The 20,818-nt window shown below is 71.5% G+C and overlaps 2 protein-coding genes across 5 annotated transcripts in view; one reads left to right on the top strand and one right to left on the bottom strand.

The window, feature by feature from the left end:
- The window catches only part of ALG12 (ALG12 alpha-1,6-mannosyltransferase), a 35,710-nt gene extending 19,340 nt beyond the window's left edge, over positions 1–16,370 (bottom strand). The window contains exon 1 of one of the 2 annotated variants that reach the window (XM_036430074.2): positions 16,355–16,370. The gene's annotated coding sequence lies outside the window, so the exon portion shown is untranslated. Of the gene's footprint in view, positions 1–4,378; positions 4,383–16,354 lie in introns of those variants that run through there. The other variant, XM_045578709.1, reaches the window with a different exon arrangement.
- On the top strand, positions 5,597–20,153 carry PIM3 (Pim-3 proto-oncogene, serine/threonine kinase). 3 transcript variants are annotated; one of them, XM_045578710.1, is made up of 8 exons: positions 5,597–5,620; positions 7,457–7,468; positions 16,713–16,831; positions 17,118–17,227; positions 17,308–17,358; positions 17,524–17,890; positions 18,866–19,036; positions 19,114–20,153. In XM_045578710.1, exons 3-8 carry the CDS (start codon positions 16,747–16,749, stop codon positions 19,302–19,304), a joined length of 975 nt encoding a protein of 324 aa, XP_045434666.1. In that variant the 5' UTR covers positions 5,597–5,620; positions 7,457–7,468; positions 16,713–16,746; the 3' UTR covers positions 19,305–20,153. The 3 variants fall into 3 exon arrangements, with proteins under 3 accessions (XP_045434666.1, XP_045434667.1, XP_036285969.1); XM_036430076.2 differs by having other exon boundaries at positions 5,601–5,620; positions 18,866–19,042; positions 19,120–20,153; XM_045578711.1 differs by lacking the exon at positions 18,866–19,036 and having other exon boundaries at positions 19,120–20,153.
- The last annotated feature ends 665 nt before the right edge of the window (positions 20,154–20,818 follow it).

Consider the following 20,818-nt stretch of genomic DNA (forward strand, 5'->3'; position numbering starts at 1 on the left):
GACCAGCTGCCTCCTGCACCCCCCACTGGGGATGTGCCCGCAACCAAGGCACATGCCCTTGGCCGGAGTCGAACCCGGGACATTCCAGTCACTCCTCCCGGGCCGGGTCCGCCTGTGCCCCGCCCCCCCCCATCCCGCGGGGGTCCCCCCCCCACAGCGGAGGGAGGAGTGACGCGGGGTGACGCGGCCGCACTTCCGGGAAAGCGGGGGGCGGGGCCTGCGCACTCGTGACGTCACGGGAGCGCCCCGCGGAGGTGGCGAATGGGATGCCAGTTTGGGGGCTGGAGCACTGGGGCCCCCAGACCCCCCACCATGGGCTCAGCCCCTTCCCTGCTGGCTGAGGGCATTGGGGTCCCAATTCCTGCCTAATGTGACACGGCCCCCCCATACTCCAGGGGACCCCCATTCTCCACGGGGACCCCCACATTATCCATGGGGCCCCCCATTCTCCAGGGGGACCCCCATACTCCAGGGGGACCCCCACATTATCCATGGGGCCCCCCATTCTCCAGGGGGACCCCCCATACTCCAGGGGCCCCCCCATTCTCCGCGGGGACCTTCATTCTCCGCGGGACCCCCCATACTCCAGAGGGACCCCCCATTCTCCGCGGGGCCCCCCATTCTCCGCGGGGACCCTCATTCTCCGCGGGGACCCCCCCATTCTCCGCGGGGACCCTCATTCTCCGCGGGACCCCCCATACTCCAGGGGGAACCCCCATTCTCTACGGGGACCCCCATTCTCCAGGGGGACCCCCCATACTCCAGGGGGCCCCCCATTCTCCGCGGGGGCCCCCCATTCTCCAAGGGGCCCCCCATTCTCCACGGGATCCCACATTCTCCACGGGATCCCACATTCTCCCTGGGGCCTGATGAAGGTGTCCAGCACCGCCCTGCCCAGCCTGCCCGCCCCCCACTGCGACCTCAGGCCCTGCCTCCGGGATGTGGGGGGATGGAGGTGGGGGTGGAGGGGTGGGGTGTGGGGGGTTGGGAGGGAGCAGGGAGGCAGCCCTGCCAGGTGGGTCTCCGACTCAGCCCTCCCCCTCCCCCCGGCACCAGATGGGACCTCCCAGGCTAGGGTCGCGCAGGGAGCACCCCCTCCTGATGGATCTGGGGAGCAGGAAGGGGTGAAAACCTGGAGGGGTGTCCCCATTGCACCTGCACCCTGTGGTGCCCCCAGCTGGTACCCCGGGAATGAGGGCAGTCAGCAGGGGACGGCCACCCACACCCTCCACACCGACCTGGGTGCCGCCCAGCGGAGCCCCATTTACTGCGGGGCCACCTCGCTGTCCTGGCTGCCAGGACCCTCAGCCAGGTCGCTCCTGACCTCAGACGAGAAATGGGGCGCTCCCCAAGGTCCCCACGCCGCCACCCTCCCTGGGAACCCTCCCTGGGACCCTGCCTCAGGGCAGCGTGGCTGGGAGGGTGGGGGCACCCGCTGGAGACGCCCCAGCTGGTGAACCCCACACCCGCCTCCGCTGCCGCCAGAAAACAGGGGCCCTTGTCTGGCTGCGGGGGGAGGGCTGGTGCCAGCCTCCGGCATCCCGGCGAGAACGGCCCCATTAAGAGACGTTTGTCCATTCACCCTCCGGCCTCGCTATTAATAGCCGCGTCCGCTATAAATAGCCCCAGCCCCTTGCTCTGGCCGATGCTCACAGTCCCCCCACACACACCCCGCGCCCCGCGCCCCGCACCCCGGCCAGGGCCGGCCGCACCCCCACGCCCAGGGCCGCGCTCCATCCCCGCTGGTCCCTGGTGGCCGCGGGGGGGAGCAGGCCCGTGGCCCTCACTTCCTCTCTGCGGTCCGGCCGCCCCCTCCCCGGGTCCAGGCACACTCGCCTGCGCCTGGGGTCCCTGCAGGGGTCGCCTGGGGGCCGTTCCCTCCTTCCCGGCCCCTGGCCCCTCAGGGATCCCCTGGTGTCTGTCTGATTGAACACCAGGGCCCTCCGCCATGCTGGCGGGAGAGCCACCGAGGGAGGCCCTGGCCCCTCTGCCCACTCCCGGGAGGCCAGCCTCCGAGCCATCCCTGGGCGCTAAGGGTCGAGCCTGAGGGTCCCAGGCCCGGCCAAGCCCCAAGGGGCCCCGCTCCGCACGGCCTGCCCACTCTGGCTCTGGGGACCAGCCCCGGGCTGGGCGGGGGCCCTGACTGCCTGGCCCGCTTGCCCTCGGGATGGACCTGCAGGCTGGTGCCGGGCGGGCGGGGCTGGAGGGCTGTGCCCGTGCCAGGAGCAGAAGCGGCAAAGAGCCCTGTTTACGGAGACGGCGGAAAGGCGCGCCGCGCTGGCCGCGGCCTTCCCGGGGGACAGAGGCCTTTTGTTGGGAAAGCAGGAAGTGAGGATTTCCAGGACCCGCGGCCGCCCCCGCTTCCGCCCATTCTCAGCAGCGCGGGCGGCCGGCCGCCTGGTGTCCGTCCCCGGCCGCGTCCCTCTGACTGGCCGCTGGCCCGGGCCTCAGCTTCAGGGCGGAGCCGGTCCGTGCTGAGGCCTCGCCTCGGGGTCCCCAGAGGCCGGCCCGGAACCCGGGCACACGGGGCGAACACCTGCCCGCACCTGCAGGCCCCGCCTCCTGCCGGAGCCCGAATCCACGGACAGACCAGCCCCGGCCAGGAGCACAGGGGTGGCGGGCTCTGTCCATCACAGCCGGCCTCGGACCCGAGATGCCGGGCGCACAGAGGGCAGTGCCCGGCAGGGGAGGGCAGAGCGGGCTCAGGGGGAGGCGGAGACAGTCTGGGCCTCTCCCACCCCCATGCCCTCCCTCCGCCCCCTTCCCCCTGAGGGCACCTGTGGTCACATCACTGCTGCCCAGGCCGGCGTCCAGCCTGTGGCCCACACACTGCTCACCAGCTAACCCGCCACCGTGCAGCCACGTGTACACGGGCATGTGCTCACGTGCATGCACACACATGCAGCATTGTACATGCGTGTGCAATCACACACACACACACACAACCCCCAAGCAGACACAGGGACTCCCATGCCAGCCCCGGCTCCGTGTGCAGGGTAGATCCCCCCGCCCCCCGTCTCCCTCCGCTCCCCCCACCCTGGGGGCCGCCGGGAGGTGCCACGGGGCGCCTGGCACAGGATGCAGCTGGCCGGCCCCGGGCGGGTGGCATTGCCTCCCGGACCCAGGGCTTCTCTGACTCTGAGTGGCCGCCACCTGCGGCGCCCGGTATGGCTCCCCTGTGACCTCAGGGCCAGACCCCGGGTGTGGGTCAGGAACGGCTCCCTGCCCGCGGTGCGCTGCGGGGGGACCCGTTCCTGACCCACACCCGGGGTCTGGCCCTGAGGCCCATCCTCCTGGCCTCCGGGGCCTGGGCGAGGCCGCCCCACCCCCGCGGGTCCGGCTGGCCACTCCGCTGACCATGTTCTGTGCAGCTCGCTGAGCTCTGTGCTGTGCCCAGGAGACGGGCCCCAGGGACCCCGGCCTGCAGAACCCCCGCCCCCCGTCCCTGAGGGCGACCCCTTCCGCCCCCCCCTGCCCTGTGCACGGCCGCCCGGCCCCTGCTGGAGGCGCAGAGCCAGCGAGACGGTCGTGCGTGCGCGCGCGCGTGTCTGTGTGTGATGTGTGTGTCTGTGTGTGTCTATGTGTGTATGTGCATGTGTGTGTGTGTCTATGTGCCTGTGTCTGTGTGTGGTGTGTGTCTCTGTGTGTGTGTCTCTGTGTGTGTCTCTGTGTGTGTCTGTGTGTCTCTCTGTGTGTATGTGCGTGCGTGTGTGCATGTTTGTATGTGTGTGTGAGTGTGTGTGTCTCTGTGTGTGTCTGTGTGTCTGTGTGTGTCTCTGTGCGTGTATGTGCGTGCGTGTGTGTGTGTCTGTGTGTGTGAGTGTGTCTGTGTGTGTGGTGTGTGTGCGTGTGTCTGTGTGTGTGTCTGTGTGTGTGAGTGTGTGTGTGTCTGTGTGTCTGTGTGTATGTGTGTGTGTGTGTGTGTGTCTGTGTCTCTGTGTGTGTGTGAGTGTGTGTGTGTGTGTCTCTGTGTGTGTATGTCTGTGTCTTTGTGTGTGTGTATGTGTGTGTGAGTGTCTCTCTGTGTGCGTGTGTGTATGTGTGTGTGTGTGTGTGTGTGTGTGTGTGTGTGTTTCCCGGTGCTGTGCATGGCTGCAGGCTGAGATGATTGTATTTTGGAGATTTCAGTCAGACACCACCAGCCAGTGACAGGAATGTCACTGCTTTTTGCTGCTGTCGATCTCCCGTGCTGCCTGCACGGGGCTGTGCTGGTCCGAGGCCCCAGTGAGGACCACAGTCCGTCCCTTCGGGCTGGGCGGTGCCCTCCTCCCAGAACTCAGCCAGGCCTCCACCCCCACAGTCCTCCCCCCACCTCCCGCCTCTCCCCTCCCTGTCCTGCCCTCTGACCACCCCCTGCAGCCAGACCCCTCCCAGTGACACCCTCCGGGCTCACCGCCCCTCCCCTGCACCCAGCCAGGCCCGTCCCCCCTCCCCCGCTTTGTCTCCCGGTCCTGCCTGCCCCTCCTTCCCAGCCTGGCCAGTCTGCCGCCTCCCCGGCCCAGAAACTGGGGTCTGAGCACCCGGGGGTCTCAGAATCCCCCTGACCTGGCGGGGTGCAGGGTGGGGGGGGGGCCTTCACGCTGCCAGCAGGCCCAGGACTGGGATGGGAACGGGGGAAGGTGTTGTGGTGGGGGTGGCCCTGAGGGCAGCCTGGCCAGTCGCTGACCAACAGAACCACCTCCGGGACGCGAGGACCTGGGGGCGCTGGGCAGGACGCCCTGGCTGGTGAGGTCTCTGACAGGAGATTCTCTGAGGCCTGCAGCTGAGGGCCCGGGGCCGGGGGCCGGGTGTGGGGGGCCCGGGGCCGGGGGCCGGGTGTGGGGGGCCGCCTGCGGATGGCCGTGCAGGGGGCGGCTGCACAGCCTGGAGCAGGTGGGTGTGCCCTGCAGGGCGGGGTCAGGCCCGGTGCCCGCAGACCCGCACGGGCACACCCTGGCACCCACACGCAGTGGTCGGCTTCTAGGGAACCCATTTGTTATGCAAATGCCCCTCCCGGGTCCACGCCCTCCTGAGCCGGTGCTGGCTCCAGCCTGCGCCTGCTGGGCCCGTGACCCTGACCCGGAACGAACCCAGCGGGTCGCGCCCCTCCCTGCAGTGGTGGCAGCCGAGAGAGCCCCTTCTGCAGAGGTGCCACCTCGGCCCGGCCCGCCTCCCCACCCCCAGGCCCGCCAGCCGCGGTCCCTGTGGCTCCTGCACCTCCCTGGGTGGGCGGGTGGGCCAGGCCTCTCTCCCGCTGCCTCTTGGAGCCCGTGCCCACCCCACCCCCAGGGCCAGTCTGTCCACCGGCCCCGCTGGTCCAGGGCACCGCCTGGTAGGCCCCAGCGGGGTGCTCGCCTCCGTGTCTGACCGCCGTGGGGGCCGATGGCCAGGCCCCGCACACGGCCGTGGTGCAGCCTGCGGTGGAGCCCACGGTGGGGCCCGCGGTGCAGCCCGCGGTGGAGCCTGAGCCCGCGGTGGAGCCTGAGCCCCCGGTGGAGCCCGGAGCCCGCGGTGGAGCCCACGGTGGAGCCGTGGTGGAGCGGTGGGGCCCGCGGTGCAGCCCGTGGTGGGGCCCGCGGTGGAGCCCGCGGTGGGGCCCGCGGGGGAACGTGGTGGAGCCCGGAGCCGCGGTGGAGCCGTGGTGGAGCGGTGGGGCCCGCGGGGGAACGTGGTGGGGCCCGGAGCCCGCGGTGGGGCCCGTGGTGGAGCGGTGGGGCCCGCGGTGCAGCCCGGAGCCCGCGGTGGAGCCCGTGGTGGAGCGGTGGGGCCCACGGTGGGGCCCGCGGGGGAACGTGGTGGGGCCCGCGGTGGGGCGTGGCCGTCCTGGGAACGGCCCCCGCAGGGCCACGGCCTTGGACACCCTCGGACACCCGGCCGGCGGAGCAGTGGGAGCCCAGCGGGCACACACGGGCCCCGGGCCCCAGGCAGGGCCGCTCTGCCCTGGCCCCGCGCCCGGCCTCCAGGCCCAGGACACACTGTGCCGCCGGGCGGAGCGTGTGTTTGCTCAGGGCGCCTGGCAGCTGGACAAGGGCCCATTGTGTCCCAGGTGACCCTGCCCCTGACGGCCTACCCCTCCACACCCCGGCCGGGACCCTCACCCACACCCCACCCTGGCACCCTCCTCCACACCCCACCCCACCCCACCCTGGCACCCTCCTCCACACCCCACCCGGGACCCTCCTCCACACCCCACCCGGGACCCTCCTCCACACCCCACCCCAATGCCACACCTCACCCCCTTCCACACCCCCACCCCATCCACCATCCACGCCCCTGCTCTCCGGCCTTCTTGCCCCTTTCCTCGCCCCTCACCTGTGCCACCCCTGTCCCTCCTCCACACCCCACGCCCGGGTCTCCCCAGCCCACTGCCTCCTGGCCCCAGCCGTCCTCGGGCCCGGTCCCTCCCCAGAGCTGAGGAACGGGGTTTCCCACGCCCCCTGGGCCTGCCCGATCCACTGGCCAGAGCAGGTGTCCCTCCAGGTCAGGCAGGAGGGGTGTGGATGGTGGATGAGAAGAGAGCCCCCAGGGCCGCAGGGGGCAGGCCTCCCTCAGAGGGGACTGTGAGGGTGCTCGCACCCCGAATAGCTGGAGGGGTCAGGCCTCCCAGGCAGGTGCAGGCCCTGGGCACCGCTGTCAGGCCCCAGGCTGTCCATGGGGGCCCAGCCACACCGGCCGGGGGCGGGCCTGGGGGAGGTCACACCGGCCGGGGGCGGGCCGGGGGGAGGTCACACCGGCCGGGGGCGGGCCGGGGGGGAGGTAGGGGCCGGGCCTGGGGGAGGTCACACCGGCCGGGGGGGCGGGCCTGGGGGAGGTCACACCGGGCGGGGGGCGGGCCTGGGGGAGGTCACACCGGGCGGGGGGCGAGCCTGGGGGAGGTCACACCGGCCGGGGGGGGCGAGCCTGGGGGAGGTCACACCGGCCGGGGGGCGGGCCTGGGGGAGGTCACACCGGGCGGGGGGCGGGCCTGGGGAAGGTCACACCGGCCGGGGGCGGGCCGGGGGGAGGTCACACCGGCCGGGGGCGGGCCGGGGGGAGGTAGGGGCCGGGCCTGGGGAAGGTCACACTGGCCGGGGGCGGGCCGGGGGGAGGTAGGGGCCGGGCCTGGTGGGGGACCAGGCCTGCGGGGAGGCCAGTCCGGCCACGAGAGCCGCTGTCTGGTGTCCCGGCCCCTGGACCTCCCGGTGGAGAGCCGGGCGCGGTGGCCACAGCCTCCAGCTGGGGATGGCGCTCAGGCTGCTGGTCAGGCAGGACACAGGCCGCTGGCCCAGGCCCATGGCTCCACACGGGCCTCCCAGTCACGACTCAGCACCCCGGGGCCCCCAGGGTCCTCACGCACCGGCCCACACAGGCACCTGGGGCACCCCCCACGCTGTCACTCAGCGGCTGCGCACACGGACGCACACACTCCAGCTCCCACACGGAGGCCTCGGCGCCCGGCCTGGAGCACGGAGCTCGCCCGGAGCGGGGACAGGGACAGCCCAGCGGGCGGGGTCACCTCCGGCCACAGGGACTCGGGGGGCAGGGCAAGACGCGGGCTCCGGGCTGTGGGCACCGGGTTGTGGGGGCTCCGGGCTGTGGGCACCGGGTTGTGGGGGCTCCGGGCTGTGGGCACCGGGTTGTGGGGGCTCCGGGCTGTGGGCGCTCTGGGCTGTGGGCACCGGGCTGTGGGGGCTCCGGGTTGCGGGCACCGGGCTGTGGGGGCTCCGGGCTGTGGGCACCGGGCTGTGGGCACCGGGCTGTGGGGGCTCCGGGTTGCGGGCACCGGGCTGTGGGGGCTCCGGGCTGTGGGCACCAGGCTGTGGGGGCACCGGGCTGCGGGCACCGGGCTGTGTGGGCACTGGGCTGTGAGGGCACCAGGCTGCGGGCACCGGGCTGTGGGGGCTCCGGGCTGTGGGCACCGGGCCTCTCACTGCTCCTCCCGCCCCGGCTCAGGCTCCTCCTGGGCCCGGCCCTGAAAGGGCCTCAGATGGGGAAACTGAGGCAGGGCCCGGGGGAGGGGCCCTGCACAGGCCTGAGGCCGGCTGGCTAGGCAGAACCGGTCTGACCAGGTGCGTGTGCGTGTGCTCGTGCGTGTGTGCGTGTGCGTGTGCGTGTGCGTGTGTGTGTGTGTGTGTGTGTGTGGTGCGTAGGCACACGCGCAGGAGGCCTGGGGCCTTGCCAGGAGCAGGCGGCTGAGGTCACAGCCTGCGTCATGGGCAGTGCCCGGGGCGCTGGCCAGCGGGGTTGGCAGAGCCGGACCTGGCCGAGCCCGGAGGCCAGTCACGGGGTGGGGCTGGCAGACTGCGGGCCGAGGCCCAGCTCGGGGTCCTGCCGGCTCTGCCCGCCCACCCTCCTCACCCAGCAGCCTGGCTGGGGGCCGCTGCTCCCACCTCCGGCCATCCCCCCCAGAGGCTCCGCCCGGCAGCTGTCAGTCTGCAGGAGCCCGGGGCCCCTCGCCCTGTGCAACCACCTCCCCTTCCCCCCCTGCCCACCCCAGGGGGCTCCTTCTGCCCGCTGGGTCCCGCCCCAGCAGGCCCACCTCTCCGAGGCCGCCTGCTCCCAGCACCCTGGCCTGGCCTGGTCCCTCTATCCCAGCCTCCACTCCCCACTCTCCTGACCCCCTGTCCTCCCCATGAGACACCCCAACTTCTGTCCTGATGTGCCTCACTGCGGAACGAGCACAGGGCCGGTTCAGGGGGCGCCCCAGCGTCCTGGCCTTGGGCTCTGGACCCCACGTCTCCGCCTCAGCCCGTTAGCTACCCGGGCCCAGCTTCCTGCCTGTGTGCTGGCAGCACTGCCCAGCGGGCTGGCAGCTGGAGCCTGTTCCCCGTCTGTGAATGGGCTCAGGAAAGGGCCTCAGCAGACGCCTCAGGAGGGTGCGGGGGCTGGGACCCAGGACCTGGAAGGGTGCCCAGCCTGACCCCGAGGCCAGTCCAGCAGCCCTGCCGCCCCGGCCTGGCCCAGTGGGTGCTGGTCTGGAGGTAGAGAGGCTGGCAGAGGGCTTCTCCGCCGGGAGGGGCTGGAGAGGCAGGAGCGGGTCCCCCTCAGGAGCCACCACCTGCCCAGCACACAGGCACCGCCCCGCCACCCACACCTCCCCCCGAGTCCTGGTGCTCCCCGAGTCCTGGTGCTCCCCGAGACCTGGTGCTCCCCGAGTCCTGGTGCTCCCCGAGTCCTAGATCCCCCCGAGGACCTAGTGCTCCCTGAGACCTGGTGCTCCCCAAGACCCATTTTACAGTTGCAAAAACTGAGGCCCACACACAGCTCTGCCTTTCCTCCCCAGGAGAGAGGGACCCAGGGCGGGTTCTGAGCTGGGGAAGGGGGGGTGTTCAGAGCTGCTCCAGACTCTAGAAGAGGGAACATAGGATGGGGTGGGGGGGCTGGAAGTGCTGTGGCTGTGGCCGGGACCGTGGCCGTGGCTGGGGCTGGGGCTGGGGCTGGGGCTGGGCTGTGGCTGTGGCTGTGGCTGTGGCTGGGCTGGGGCTGTGGTTGGGGCTGTGGCTGTGGCTGTGCCTGAGCCTGTGGCTGTGGCTGTGGCTGTGGCTGTGGCTGTGGCTGTGGCTGGGCTGTGGCTGGGCCGGGGCCGGGGCTGGGGGCTGGGGCTGGGGCTGGGGCTGTAGCTGTGGCTGGGGGCCACAAAGGTGGGGCTGGGGCTGGGGCTGTGGATGTGGCTGGGGCTGTGGTCGTGGCTGGGGCTGGGGCTGTGGTCATGGCTGGGGCTGGGGCTGAGGGCCATACAGGTGGGGCTGGGGCTGTGGTCGTGGCTGGGTTGGGCTGTGGATGTGGCTGGGGCTGTGGTCGTGGCTGGGGCTGGGGCTGGGGGCTGGGGCTGGGGCTGTGGTCATGGCTGGGGCTGGGGCTGGGGGCCATACAGGTGGGGCTGTGGCTGTGGCTGTGGCTGGGGCTGTGGTCATGGCTGGGGCTGGGGCTGGGGGCCATACAGGTGGGGCTGTGGCTGGGCTGTGGCTGGGGCTGTGGCTGTGGATGTGGCTGGGGCTGTGGTCGTGGCTGGGGCTGGGGCTGGGGGCCATACAGGTGGGGCAGGCGGATTCAGGGTCAGTGTTGTGGGCGGTGGCACCTCAGTCCCAGGTCACAGAGGCGCTGACTCGCCTGCCGGGGAGTGAGGGAGGGACTGCAGGTCGAAACCCCGAAGCTGTGTCCCAGAAACCAGGAGTCAGCCTCCCCCGGCCCGGCCACCCACGGGAGCCTCTGAGGGAACCGCGCAGGGTGGGGCCAGACCCAGCGAAGGATGTGTGTGTGTGTGTGTGTGTGTGTGTGTGTGTGTGTGTGGCACTGCCTCCAGCTGTGCGGGGAGTGGCTGCAGACCGACCTGGCGCCAACGGGAGGGTGCCCCGTGTGGACCCCAGGGCCCCGCATTGCTGTGCGGCGATGGGGGAACCAGAGGCACCGAGCCCTGCCTCCCAGCACAGCTCCCCGGGCCCTGCCCTGAGTGGGCCCAGCAGAGAGGCTGAGGGGTGGTGGCCCAGGTGGGCCGGGCAGTGCCAGGCTGTCCCAGCAGCTGGGCACACCCCCAGGCTGTGGGGCCGACTCGGGGGCTGCTGTGGGGACGCTGCCCTGGGGCTGGGGCCGGGCCGGGAGGGTGGCCTGCAGCACTGGCCGGCCTGCAGGGCCCTGACACTCCACCTCCAGGGGCAGGAGGCAGGAGGGTCTGGGCAGGGGAGGGGCGGGGGCGGGGAGCCTGAGTTCCTGCCATAGTTCTCATTCCTCTGTCCTCGGGGTGACTCGGCCGCTCTGCACCAGCGGCAGCACCCCCACCCGCCCGCAGTCCCACCACGAATGCACTGCTGTGTGTGTGCGTGTCCGTCTGTGTGCGTGTCCGTGTGCGTACATGTGTGTGTGCGCGCGCACCTGTGCATGCCCTGCCCCCACGCCCCCTCCCTCAGGGGGGCCCCCGCCCTGCCCGGCCCCGTCCGCGCTCCGGGCTCCTCTGGGGAGTTGGTCCAGCTGCGCTGACAGGGTCCGGCCCTGGGTCCCGGGTGGCCCTTGGGCCTGCCCACGACCCCACCGGGGCCGGGCCTCAGTTCCCCATCTGGACGGCGGGCAGGTGGCCAGACGCCGTGTCCAGCCCTCGGCCACACCCAGCACAGCTACATCCCCTCTGCCAGAGGGGCTGGGAGGACCCCCTGCCCTGGGGGAGGGGAGCCAGGAGGCCTGACCGGCGGGAGGACTGGAGAGGGCAGGTGACCAGGTGTGAGCGCAGGCCCTGCCATCCTCGTGGCCAGCTGGCAGCCTCTGCCCACACCGAGTGCTCACCTGCTCTAAGGTGAGGGCACAGGTGTCCTGCCTGGGCCCTGGGCCCGGCTGGCCAGCCCCGGGGTTCTGGGTGTCCTCCCAGCTCCTGGCTCCGGAATCCCACGCCACTGCCACCCCCTGCAGGAGGCCGGCAGCGTCCCGTCCTGCGTGGGGGGCACCTCGCCGTGCGCTGGGGCACCTCCTCGTTGGGGTCCATGTGGCCTCTGGCCTGGCCGGGGGCTCCCACTCTCACTCCCCAGGATGGGGGAGCCCTGAGGCCGGAAGGAGCCCGGCCACGGCCCAGCAGGCTCTTTCCTGGTCACAACCCCGGGGTCAGGGCGCCTGAGGAAACCGGAGGCCCAGCGAGGGCAGCGCCCAGGTCCCCGGGGGCCCTCGAGACTGCCGGTCCCGCTGGAGCCTAAACTCGGGTGGTGGGGGGCTGGCCAGCATCCCCACTCCTCCTCCTCCTCCTCCAGGGGCTCCCCTAGGACAGCAGGCTGAGGCGGGAAAGCCTGCAGCGGGGTGTGGCTGGGTCCCCAGCCTCCACACACACACACACACACACCCCGTCCCACACCGGCCGGGCCGGTAGCCGCGGAATACGGGCGTCCTCGGTGGTCACTGCTCCCCCATCCGGCTCTGCCCCACTGCATCCTGGGATCTCAATGCCCAGTGGGCGCGGGGGAGGTCCCCAGGAGCCGGACTGGTCCTTTTCCCAAACCCACAGCCAGGGTTGTGGGAGGTGGTGCAGCCGGGCAGCTCGGCCTCCCACAGCTGGCCGGGGTGGGGCAGGGGAGGGGGGCGTGCCCCCCCCTGGCTGGGCTCCACGTCCAGGACCTGCCCCTGCCCCCCCGGCTGCTGGCTCCTGCAGACGGGACGGGAGAGGGCGCGTGGGGCAGGCCCAGGGAGCTCGCATGCCAGGGCCGCCTCCGGGTGCTGGGTGCCACTCAGGCCCTGCCCCCTCGCTCAGGAGTGGGGCCCCTCCCCTCCCCTGGCTCTCCTGAACCATCGAAGGAGGGGACCATCGAGGGCGTGTGGGCTCCGAGCTTGCGGGTGCTGCCTGGGGCTGCGGGCGGGGACAGATCGAGCCTGACCTGAAGCCGCCTTCCATCTGCCGAGCTTCTCTCCCACACAGCTGTCCGACCGGCCGTCCGGCCGTCCGGAGTGGGCTCCTGCCTGGCGCTGACCCTCTCCCCCAGGCTGTGCCCGAGGGGCGGACGGGGCACCAGGGCGCTGGGCGCAGGCAGGGTGCCGGCTCACTGAGGGCGCCTCTCCGAGGCCATCGGGGGCTCCCGGCCCGTCTCTAAGGGGTGGCTCCTCCGTGGCCGAGGTCAGCGTGGCCGGTGGGGCTGAGCAAAGCCCCTCGGAGCCCCCGCGGTGCCCGCACAGAGCGGCCCTTTCTGCTTTTTTTTAACTTTAAAAACATATTTTTATTGATTTTGGAGAAGGGAGGGGAGAGGGAGAGAGAAACATCAATGATGAGAATCGTGATCAGCTGCTTCCTGCACACCCCTCACTGGGGATGGAGCCCACAACCCCGGCCTGTGCCCTGACCGGGATCGAACCGTGATCTCCTGGTTCAGAGGTTAAAGCTCCACCACGGAGCCACGCTGGCCAGGCCAGAGCACCCCCTCAGAGAGGAGACCTGGCTGGCTCCAGCTCGGACCCAAACCCTGGCCCCGGGCAGTCGCAGGTGCCGCCTCCAGAGTCCGCTGAGCAGTGCCCGGGGGAGGGGGGTCCTCCCCTCAAGGCCTTCTCCTCATCCTCACCCGGGCCTGTGCCCACAACAGCCAGAGCCCCCAGGGCTGCATCCACCAGGCGCCCACTGTGTGCTGGGAGCCACCTCCAGGCCCCTCCTCCGGGCTGCACGGGGTGACCGAGCCCCCACGGACAGGCAGGGGGGCCAGGCGGGCATGGCCAGTCAGTGCCGGGGGGCGGAGAGACCGGCTGGCACTGAGGCTGGGCCGGGGTCCGGGGGAGGCTGAGGAGGGAGAGACCGAGGTCTGAGGCACCAGAAGCGTTGCCAGGGACGAGGCCGGTGCAGACGCGGTGCCCAGTGTGGCCTGGCCTGTCCCAGGGCAGAGTTCAGCAGGCTCTGTCCACCAGCTCCCACGGACGCACCCCCAGCCCCGGCCCCGCCCGGCCGCCTGTGGGGAGCATTGCAAAACCCCGGCGGGGCCCCTGGCTGCCCTCCCGGCGGGTGAGAGGCTGCAGTGCGGATGTGAGGCCAGTGGAGGCCAGTGGAGGCCAGTGGAGACCGGGGGGCGGGGGGGTTTGCAATGAGGGGGGGGAACCTGGTGTGATTGTGTGTGTGTGTGACTGTGTGTCCCTGTGTGGTGTGTCTGTGTGTGTGATGTGTGTATGTGTGTGTGTGTGGTGTGAGGTGTGTGGCTATGTGTGTCTCTGTGTCTCTATGTGTGTGGTGTGTGTGGGTGTGTGTCTGTGTGGTGTGTCTGTGTGTGTGGTGTGTGTGGGTGTCTGTGTGCATATGTGGGGGGGGGCTGTAGCTGTGAGAGACAGTGTGAGTGGCCTGGGCCCTTTGTCCACTCTCCTCTTCCTCCCTAATCCAGGGCGGCCAGCCCGGCCGTCACCATGGGGACAGGGCCGCTCCTCCCCTGCAGGACGGGATGGCCTGGGGGCTGGCCGTTTCTGGGGTCCCTTCCACAGCCTCTCCGTCACCCTCACCCCACGGGGGACGGGGTGCAGCCTGCGGTGGGATCCAGCCTGCTCCCCTCGGAGGAGGGGAACGTGAGGAGGGCGGCCCGGTCAGGGTGTGACCCGGGGTGGGCAGGGTCCTGGGGCGCTGTCACTGTGGGGGCACCTTGGTGGGGGTGGAGGCCAGCCCTCCTGTCAGCGGGGCTGCAGGGTCAGGGTGCCTCCACCCTGGCCTCCCGCCGCCTGCTGCCATGGAGGAGGGAAAAAGGGCCAGGCCTTCCTGCACTATTTTTTTTTTAAATAAATTTTTATTGTTCATATTATTACAAATGTTCCTTCTCACCCCTCCCCCCCCCATTGCTCTCCTCTTCCTGGACTATTTTTAAGGCCCAACGGACGGACGGGCCTTCCAGGAACCAGGAAAAAAACAGATGACCAGCGTCCGGTGCGGCAAAGGGCGTGGCTCAAGCCTGCGGGCAGGGGGGTGGGGGCCGGTGGTCACTCACCAAGGGCCATGCCCAGGGCAGAGAGCAAAAGGCTCTTGGGTCTCAGACTTGGCTCCACCCCAGCTGGGCTCTGCAGCTGGGGAACCGCTCCGGCCTCCGGCCTGCCCCCCTGCAGGGTAGGGGGCCGGGTGAGGCGGGCACTCACCGGGCAGGGTTGTCTGGCACACCAGGGCCCCCAATATCCTGGACATGAGGCCCCTGTGGCTGCACCAGCAGAGAGATGCCAGGCCCCCTGCCCAGCCCCCTCCTTGGGCCCTGGAGGGCACAGGCCGACTGACCCGTCATGGAGCTCACAGCTGGTGCAGGATGCTCACACACGCGCTCTCTCTCTCACACACACACACACACACACACACACGCTCTCACACACGCAGACAACAGCGTGCCTGCAACACACACAACTGACTGGGGAGAGGAGGAAGGCTCTAAGGCACATGTGTCAAACACAAGGCCCGCGGGCCAAATCCGTCCCGCCAGGCCTTGCAATGTGGCCCGCACCGCGCTGTCATCACTGCACTCCGCTGCGTTTCCATCACAATGACAGTTTATGACTGTTCAGTAAACCATTCGGCCCGCGATTTAGGCTGGATTTTAGATTTTGGCCCCTTCTCTGATTGAGTTCGACACCCCTACTCTAAGGGATTCACTCAGGAGAGAGGCTGCCTCCTGCTGTCCAGGCCGGGGTCCCGCCCACTCAGGAGGCCCCGTGGGGCTGGGAGGGAGGAGGGCAGAGGAGCGGGCACGCACACCGCCCCTCCCGGCCGCTGAGTGAGTGCCCGCTGCTGAGCGGGGGAGACTCCAGGTCTTCAGGTCAAGCTGGTAGGGTTCACGGAGTGCTGGCTTCCGAAGGTGGACTCCAAGGCCAGAGGCCAGTTGGGCGGGGCCACTGGGGAGGCCCCGGGGCCCTCGGCCCCTTTCCAGGACCCACACTCTGCCCCGAGCTCCCTTAGGTCCGGGCCCTCAGGGCTGGAGGGAGCTGGGCAGGTGCCGCTCCAGGAAGACAAGAATCTAAGCTGTGCGGGGGAGGGGTGCACGCGGGGGAGGCTGCAGTGGTTGGTGGAGCCTGTGGGCGGCCCTGTGCACACTGGGGGTCCCCCGGGCCGTCCCCGGGGCCTCTTGGCTCCCCCAACCCTCAACCTTCTTTGGGGCCCGCGTGGAGGCATGGTCGTCCGGCTCCGACCCCGGGCTGGCACAGGATGCCCACACCGAGCCCCGAGCCGCTCAGGACAGTGGCCTTGGCGGGCAGCCGTGGGGCCGGGTCGCACCGCCGCCCAGGCGAGTGGCCGTGTAGGAGGTTCGGGTGGGTCTGGCTGGCCGGGCGCTGACCGCGGTGGTCAGGGGGCCTGTGGGCGCGATGGCCAGCCCCGGGCCCGGGGGCAGCCAGGTGGGTGCAGACCGAGGATGGCGCACAGAATGGAGGGGGGGGGGAGGCGGGGGTCAGCAGGGCTGAGGTCCCAGGAAGACGCGGGAGGACCAGCCCGGCTAGGAATGAGCCCCGAGGGTGGGCAGGGTCCGGGGCGCTGCCGCGGAGCCGGTTCCGGGAGGGGCAACGCCGCCTCCCCGCGCGGACTGCCGGCCACGCACACGTACGGGCGTGGGGCAGCGCGGGAGGCGCCCTGGGGACCCCGTGCGTCCTGGGACCCCCGTCCGCTCGCAGCAACGGACGCCCCAGCCTCCCTCCCGGTCGCGAAGGCGCGCGTGTCGCCGGTGACCTTCCCGGCGCAGCCTGGGTGGACCCACGGGAGGCCACGCCCCTCCCACGCGCCACGATTGGCCGAGGCCGCGGTGCCCTTTGAAAACAGAGGCTCCCATTGGCTCCCGCGGCCCCGCCCTACGCGCCTGGGCACCGCCCGCGCGAAGCTGCGCGTGCGCCGAGCTGTATGTGCGCGCGAGGCGGATCCCTCCGCGCCCGGCGCCTCCGCGGTCCACTGAGCGAGGTAGTCCCGGCGGCCGCCGCGCCCCCGCCGCCGCGCCCCGCCCGCCCGCCGCGCCGGCCCCGAGGCGCCGCCCGGGCGCTCGCCGCCGTCCCCGCAGCGGCTCCGGCGGGCTCCCGGGGGCGGCCGCCGCGCGGACCCGGCGGAGGAGGGCGGTGTCCCGCTCGCCCCGCCCCCGCGGAGGGATACGCGCGTCCGTGGACCAAAAGCCCGGACGAGGCGGCGGGAGTGCGAGCCGCTCAGTCTGCCGCGCGCCCACGCGGTCCACGCAGCTCGCCGGCCGCTGCACCGCGTGACGGCCTCGCCCGCGCGCGTCTCGGCCGCTGCGCCAGGGACCGGCGCTCCCGCCGCGCCCGCCGCCCGGGGCTCGGGGTCCGCGCGGCCGCGGAGGCCGCCCTCCCGCGTCCGGAGCCGCGCCCGCGCCCCCGCCCGCCGCCGCGATGCTGCTGTCCAAGTTCGGGTCGCTGGCGCACCTGTGCGGGCCGGGCGGCGCGGACCTCCTCCCGGGGAAGACCCTGCCGCCGGGTACGCGGGGGCCGGGGGCCGGGGGCCGGGGGCCGGGGGGCCGGGGGGCCGGGGGCCGGGGAGCGAAGGGGCCGGGGGCCGGGGGCCGGGGAGCGAAGGGGCCGGGGGGCCGGTCGGGGCTCCGGGGGGGCGGAGGTGCCGGGGGGCTGGGGCTCCGGGGCTCCGGGGTCGGAGGGGCCGGGGGGCTGGGGCTCCGGGGGGCGGAGGGACCGGGGGGCTGGGGCTCCGGGGGGCGGAGGTGCTGGGGGACCGGGGCCGCACCAACCCCGCCCTCGCGGCCCCGCAGGCAAGGCGGACAAGGAGAGCTTCGAGAAGGTGTACCAGGTGGGCGCCGTGCTGGGCAGCGGCGGCTTCGGCACCGTCTACGCGGGCACCCGCATCGCCGACGGGCTCCCGGTGAGTGGCCGCCGGGCGGGCAGGGTGTTCCGCCCCGCGCGGCGTGGCCGGGCCTGGCCTCACCCCCGCCTCCCCCGCAGGTGGCCGTGAAGCACGTGGTGAAGGAGCGGGTGACGGAGTGGGGCAGCATCGTGAGTGCGGGCGGCGGGGCGGGGGCCGGGCCGGGCCGGGCGCTGACCGCCGTCCGCCGTCCCCCCCACCCCCAGGGCGGCGTGGCGGTGCCGCTGGAGGTGGTGCTGCTGCGGGCGGCGGGCCGGGCCGGGCCGGGCGCTGACCGCCGCCCCCCCCCCCCCCAGGGCGGCGTGGCGGTGCCGCTGGAGGTGGTGCTGCTGCGGAAGGTGGGCGCGGCGGGCGCGCGCGGCGTCATCCGCCTGCTGGACTGGTGCGAGCGGCCGGACGGCTTCGTGCTGGTGCTGGAGCGGCCCGAGCCGGCGCAGGACCTGTTCGACTTCATCACGGAGCGCGGCGCCCTGGCCGAGCCGCTGGCGCGCCGCCTGTTCGCGCAGGTGCTGGCGGCCGTGCGCCACTGCCACGCGTGCGGCGTGCTGCACCGCGACATCAAGGACGAGAACCTGCTGGTGGACCTGCGCTCCGGCGAGCTCAAGCTCATCGACTTCGGCTCCGGCGCGCTGCTCCGGGACACGGTCTACACCGACTTCGACGGTGAGCGGCGCGGGCGCGTTCCAACGGCCGTAACGGCCGCGGGGGTGGGGGGGCGTTCACACGCAGCCCCCGGCGGATCCCGAGCCGGTTCGGTTCAGTTTGGTTTGGTTCGTGGGGGGGGGCGGGGGCGGGGAGGGGAGAGGTGGGCTCAGACCGCTCCCTCTGGCCGTGTTAGGGCGCACGGGTAAGGGGGGGGTGGCTGGAGGGTCGCGGTGTCTGCGTGTGTGTGTCTGTGTGTGTGCCTGTATGTGTGTGTGTGCGCCTGTATGTCTGTGTGTGTGTCTGCGTGTGTGTGTGTGTCTGTGTGTGTATGTGCCTGTATGTGTGTGTGTGTGCCTGTATGTATGTGTGTGTGTCTGCGTGTGTGTCTGTGTGTGTGCCTGTATGTGTGTGTGTGTGTCTGCGTGTGTGTGTCTGTGTGTGTGCCTGTATGTGTGTGTGTGTGCCTGTATGTATGTGTGTGTGTCTGCGTGTGTGTGTGTGTGTGTGTGTGTGTGCCTGTATGTATGTGTGTGTGTGTGTGTGTCTGTCTGTCTGTCTGCGTCTGCGTAGGGAGTGCCGGGCCCCGCGGCGCTGCGTGGGCTCCCCTTCCTGCGGGCGCTGCGTGCGGGGAGCGGGGGGAGCGGGGCGCCGGCAGAAATCCCCGCATTGCGGCGCCGGGGAAGCCGGGGCTCCCCGCCCGCCCACGCCTCCGCCCTCCTCCCCTCCCTCCCCCCTCCCCGCTCCTCCGCAGTCCCCCCTCCCCTCCGCCCACAGCTGTTTGTTGTGAAACCCGAGCCGGCGCCCACGTGACCGCCGCGCCGCCCCCTGCGCCGCCGCCTTCCCAGCCGTCCGGCCCCGCCTCTCCGCCCGCGGGTTTTTCCCGGCGGAGACTCCCTCTCCTGGCACCGGCCGCACCGGGCTCTGCGGGCGGAGCGGAGAGGAGCGGGGGCCGGGGGGCCGGGGTGGGCGTCCTGACCGCGTGTCCCCCCCCAGGCACCCGCGTGTACAGCCCCCCCGAGTGGATCCGCTACCACCGCTACCACGGCCGCTCGGCCACCGTGTGGTCGCTGGGCGTGCTGCTCTACGACATGGTGTGCGGCGACATCCCCTTCGAGCAGGACGAGGAGATCCTGCGGGGCCGCCTCTTCTTCCGCCGGAGGGTCTCCCCGGGTGCGTGCGGGGCGGGCCGAGGGGGGGCCGGGCGGGGGACACCCGGGGCCGGCCCGCTGACCCCCCTCCCCCCGCAGAGTGCCAGCAGCTCATCCAGTGGTGCCTGTCGCTGCGGCCCTCGGAGCGGCCCTCGCTGGACCAGATCGCCGCGCACCCCTGGATGCTGAGGGCGGACGGGGCCGCCGAGAGCTGTGACCTGCGGCTCTGCGCCCTGGACGCGGACGACAGCGCCAGCACCACCTCGAGCAGCGAGAGCCTGTGAGGAGGGACGGCGTCTGCCCAGCCGGCCGCAGGGCTCCTCCGGCCGTCTGCCCGGACAGCAGTGACCTCTGACCCGGTGACCGTCACCTTGGCACTGGGCGGCTCCTTTGCTTTGAGTGCCTTTCGAACGCTGCTCTCACGGGACTGGGTTTGCTCAGCTGTCTGTCCAAAGACCCCAGGGCGGTCCGTCTGTCCAGGCGGTGCTGGACCCGAGCCTGTCCCTGTCCTGTGCTTCCGGAGGCGCCCGGGCCAGGCTGGACCAGGAGCACGTGTGCCCCATGGCCTTGTCTGGACCACGAGCACGCGTGTCCCGTGGCCTCCTCACAGCCCAGGGTCCTCGTGCCCACCTCCCGCACCGCCTCCGGGTGTCTGCGGGCGTCTGTGCACAAGCAATGCAACGCGCAGGCTCTGCGCCGGCACAGCGCCCCGTCTGTGTGCGGCAAGCCTGCGAGCGTCTATTTATGGTGACCCCGCGGAGGGCTATTTATTGTTAATTTATTTGTCGGGGTCCTCCCTCTGCGGGGCCCCTGGGGCGGGTGGCTGTGTGGACCCCAGCCGGCCCCACCTGCCTCTGGCGGGTGGGCTTGTACAGTGGCTAATTTAAGGGGTGGGTGACCCCCGTGGGGCTCTGCACCCGGGAGTGGGTTTAAATTATTGACCTGTACAGTCTGCTTGTTGCTCGGAGGGCGGGGGCGGGGGGCGGGGGCGGGGGCGGCAGAGTCTCAGGCCGTTAATTTATTTTAGCAGCTGTTTGTGGTCCTGGGCACCGGGACGGGGTTCTTCCGTTTAAAAGCAAGATGTCTGGAAATGGTATTTTTTATACAAGCATTTCATTAAATTGTTTTGTATAGAAGGACGTCCTGTGTGTATGGGGCTGGGGAGGGCGTCCTGTGAGGAGTGGCAGTGGGGTCCAGGCCGGTTCCCCCTCCCGGGAGGCCTGGTGTCGCTGCCCCGGTTGCAGCTGAGGGGGTGGCATTGCCTGGCTGAGCCGGCCGGCCTGTGGGGGTCAGGTAGCAGGCAGGCCTGGGGGGGCGTGGGGGTGACATGGGGCGGCCAGCTGGGCGGGCAGAGGGCCCTCGCTCAGACCACGCAGGTTGGGGGGGGTCATGCCCTCGGCCCCTGGGAGGTCAGGGTAGCAGGAGACCAGGGGGACAGGCGAGGCCTGGGTGCAGAGTGGGTGATGGGTGTGACGGGGGGGTAAGGCAGTGTGGGAGGCTGGCTGGGGAGGGTCTGGGTGTGTCCCCCCCCCCGCCGGAGGTCCCCATGCCAGGCTGCCTGTTTGCTCTCGAAGTCGGACTGGACGGAGGAGTGTCCGGGGGCCACATGGGAAGCAGGGCAGGGAGTTTGGTGAAGTAAAGCGGGCAGGCAGGGCGAGGGTGCTGCTCCTGGCATGGTCTGTCTGGGGGGCCTGGTGCACCCCCGTCCCAGGAGGAGCCACTGTGGCCCAGGAATTCCCAGCAGAGCCGAGTGGATGGAGGGAGATGGGGTGCCAGTTCCCACGGCCCTGCCGGCCCA

Source organism: Pipistrellus kuhlii, unplaced genomic scaffold (genome assembly GCF_014108245.1).
Source record: "Pipistrellus kuhlii isolate mPipKuh1 unplaced genomic scaffold, mPipKuh1.p scaffold_m20_p_101, whole genome shotgun sequence".
NCBI classification, from domain to species: domain Eukaryota; kingdom Metazoa; phylum Chordata; class Mammalia; order Chiroptera; family Vespertilionidae; genus Pipistrellus; species Pipistrellus kuhlii.

Coding starts and splice junctions, on each gene's coding strand:
- PIM3 (XM_045578710.1), top strand. CDS start 16,747: ATGCTGCTGTCCAAGTTCGGGTCGCTGGCGCACCTGTGCGGGCCGGGC. Junction 16,832..17,117: donor GGGGAAGACCCTGCCGCCGG/GTACGCGGGGGC, acceptor GCGGCCCCGCAG/GCAAGGCGGACAAGGAGAGC. Junction 17,359..17,523: donor TGACGGAGTGGGGCAGCATC/GTGAGTGCGGGC, acceptor CCCCCCCCCCAG/GGCGGCGTGGCGGTGCCGCT.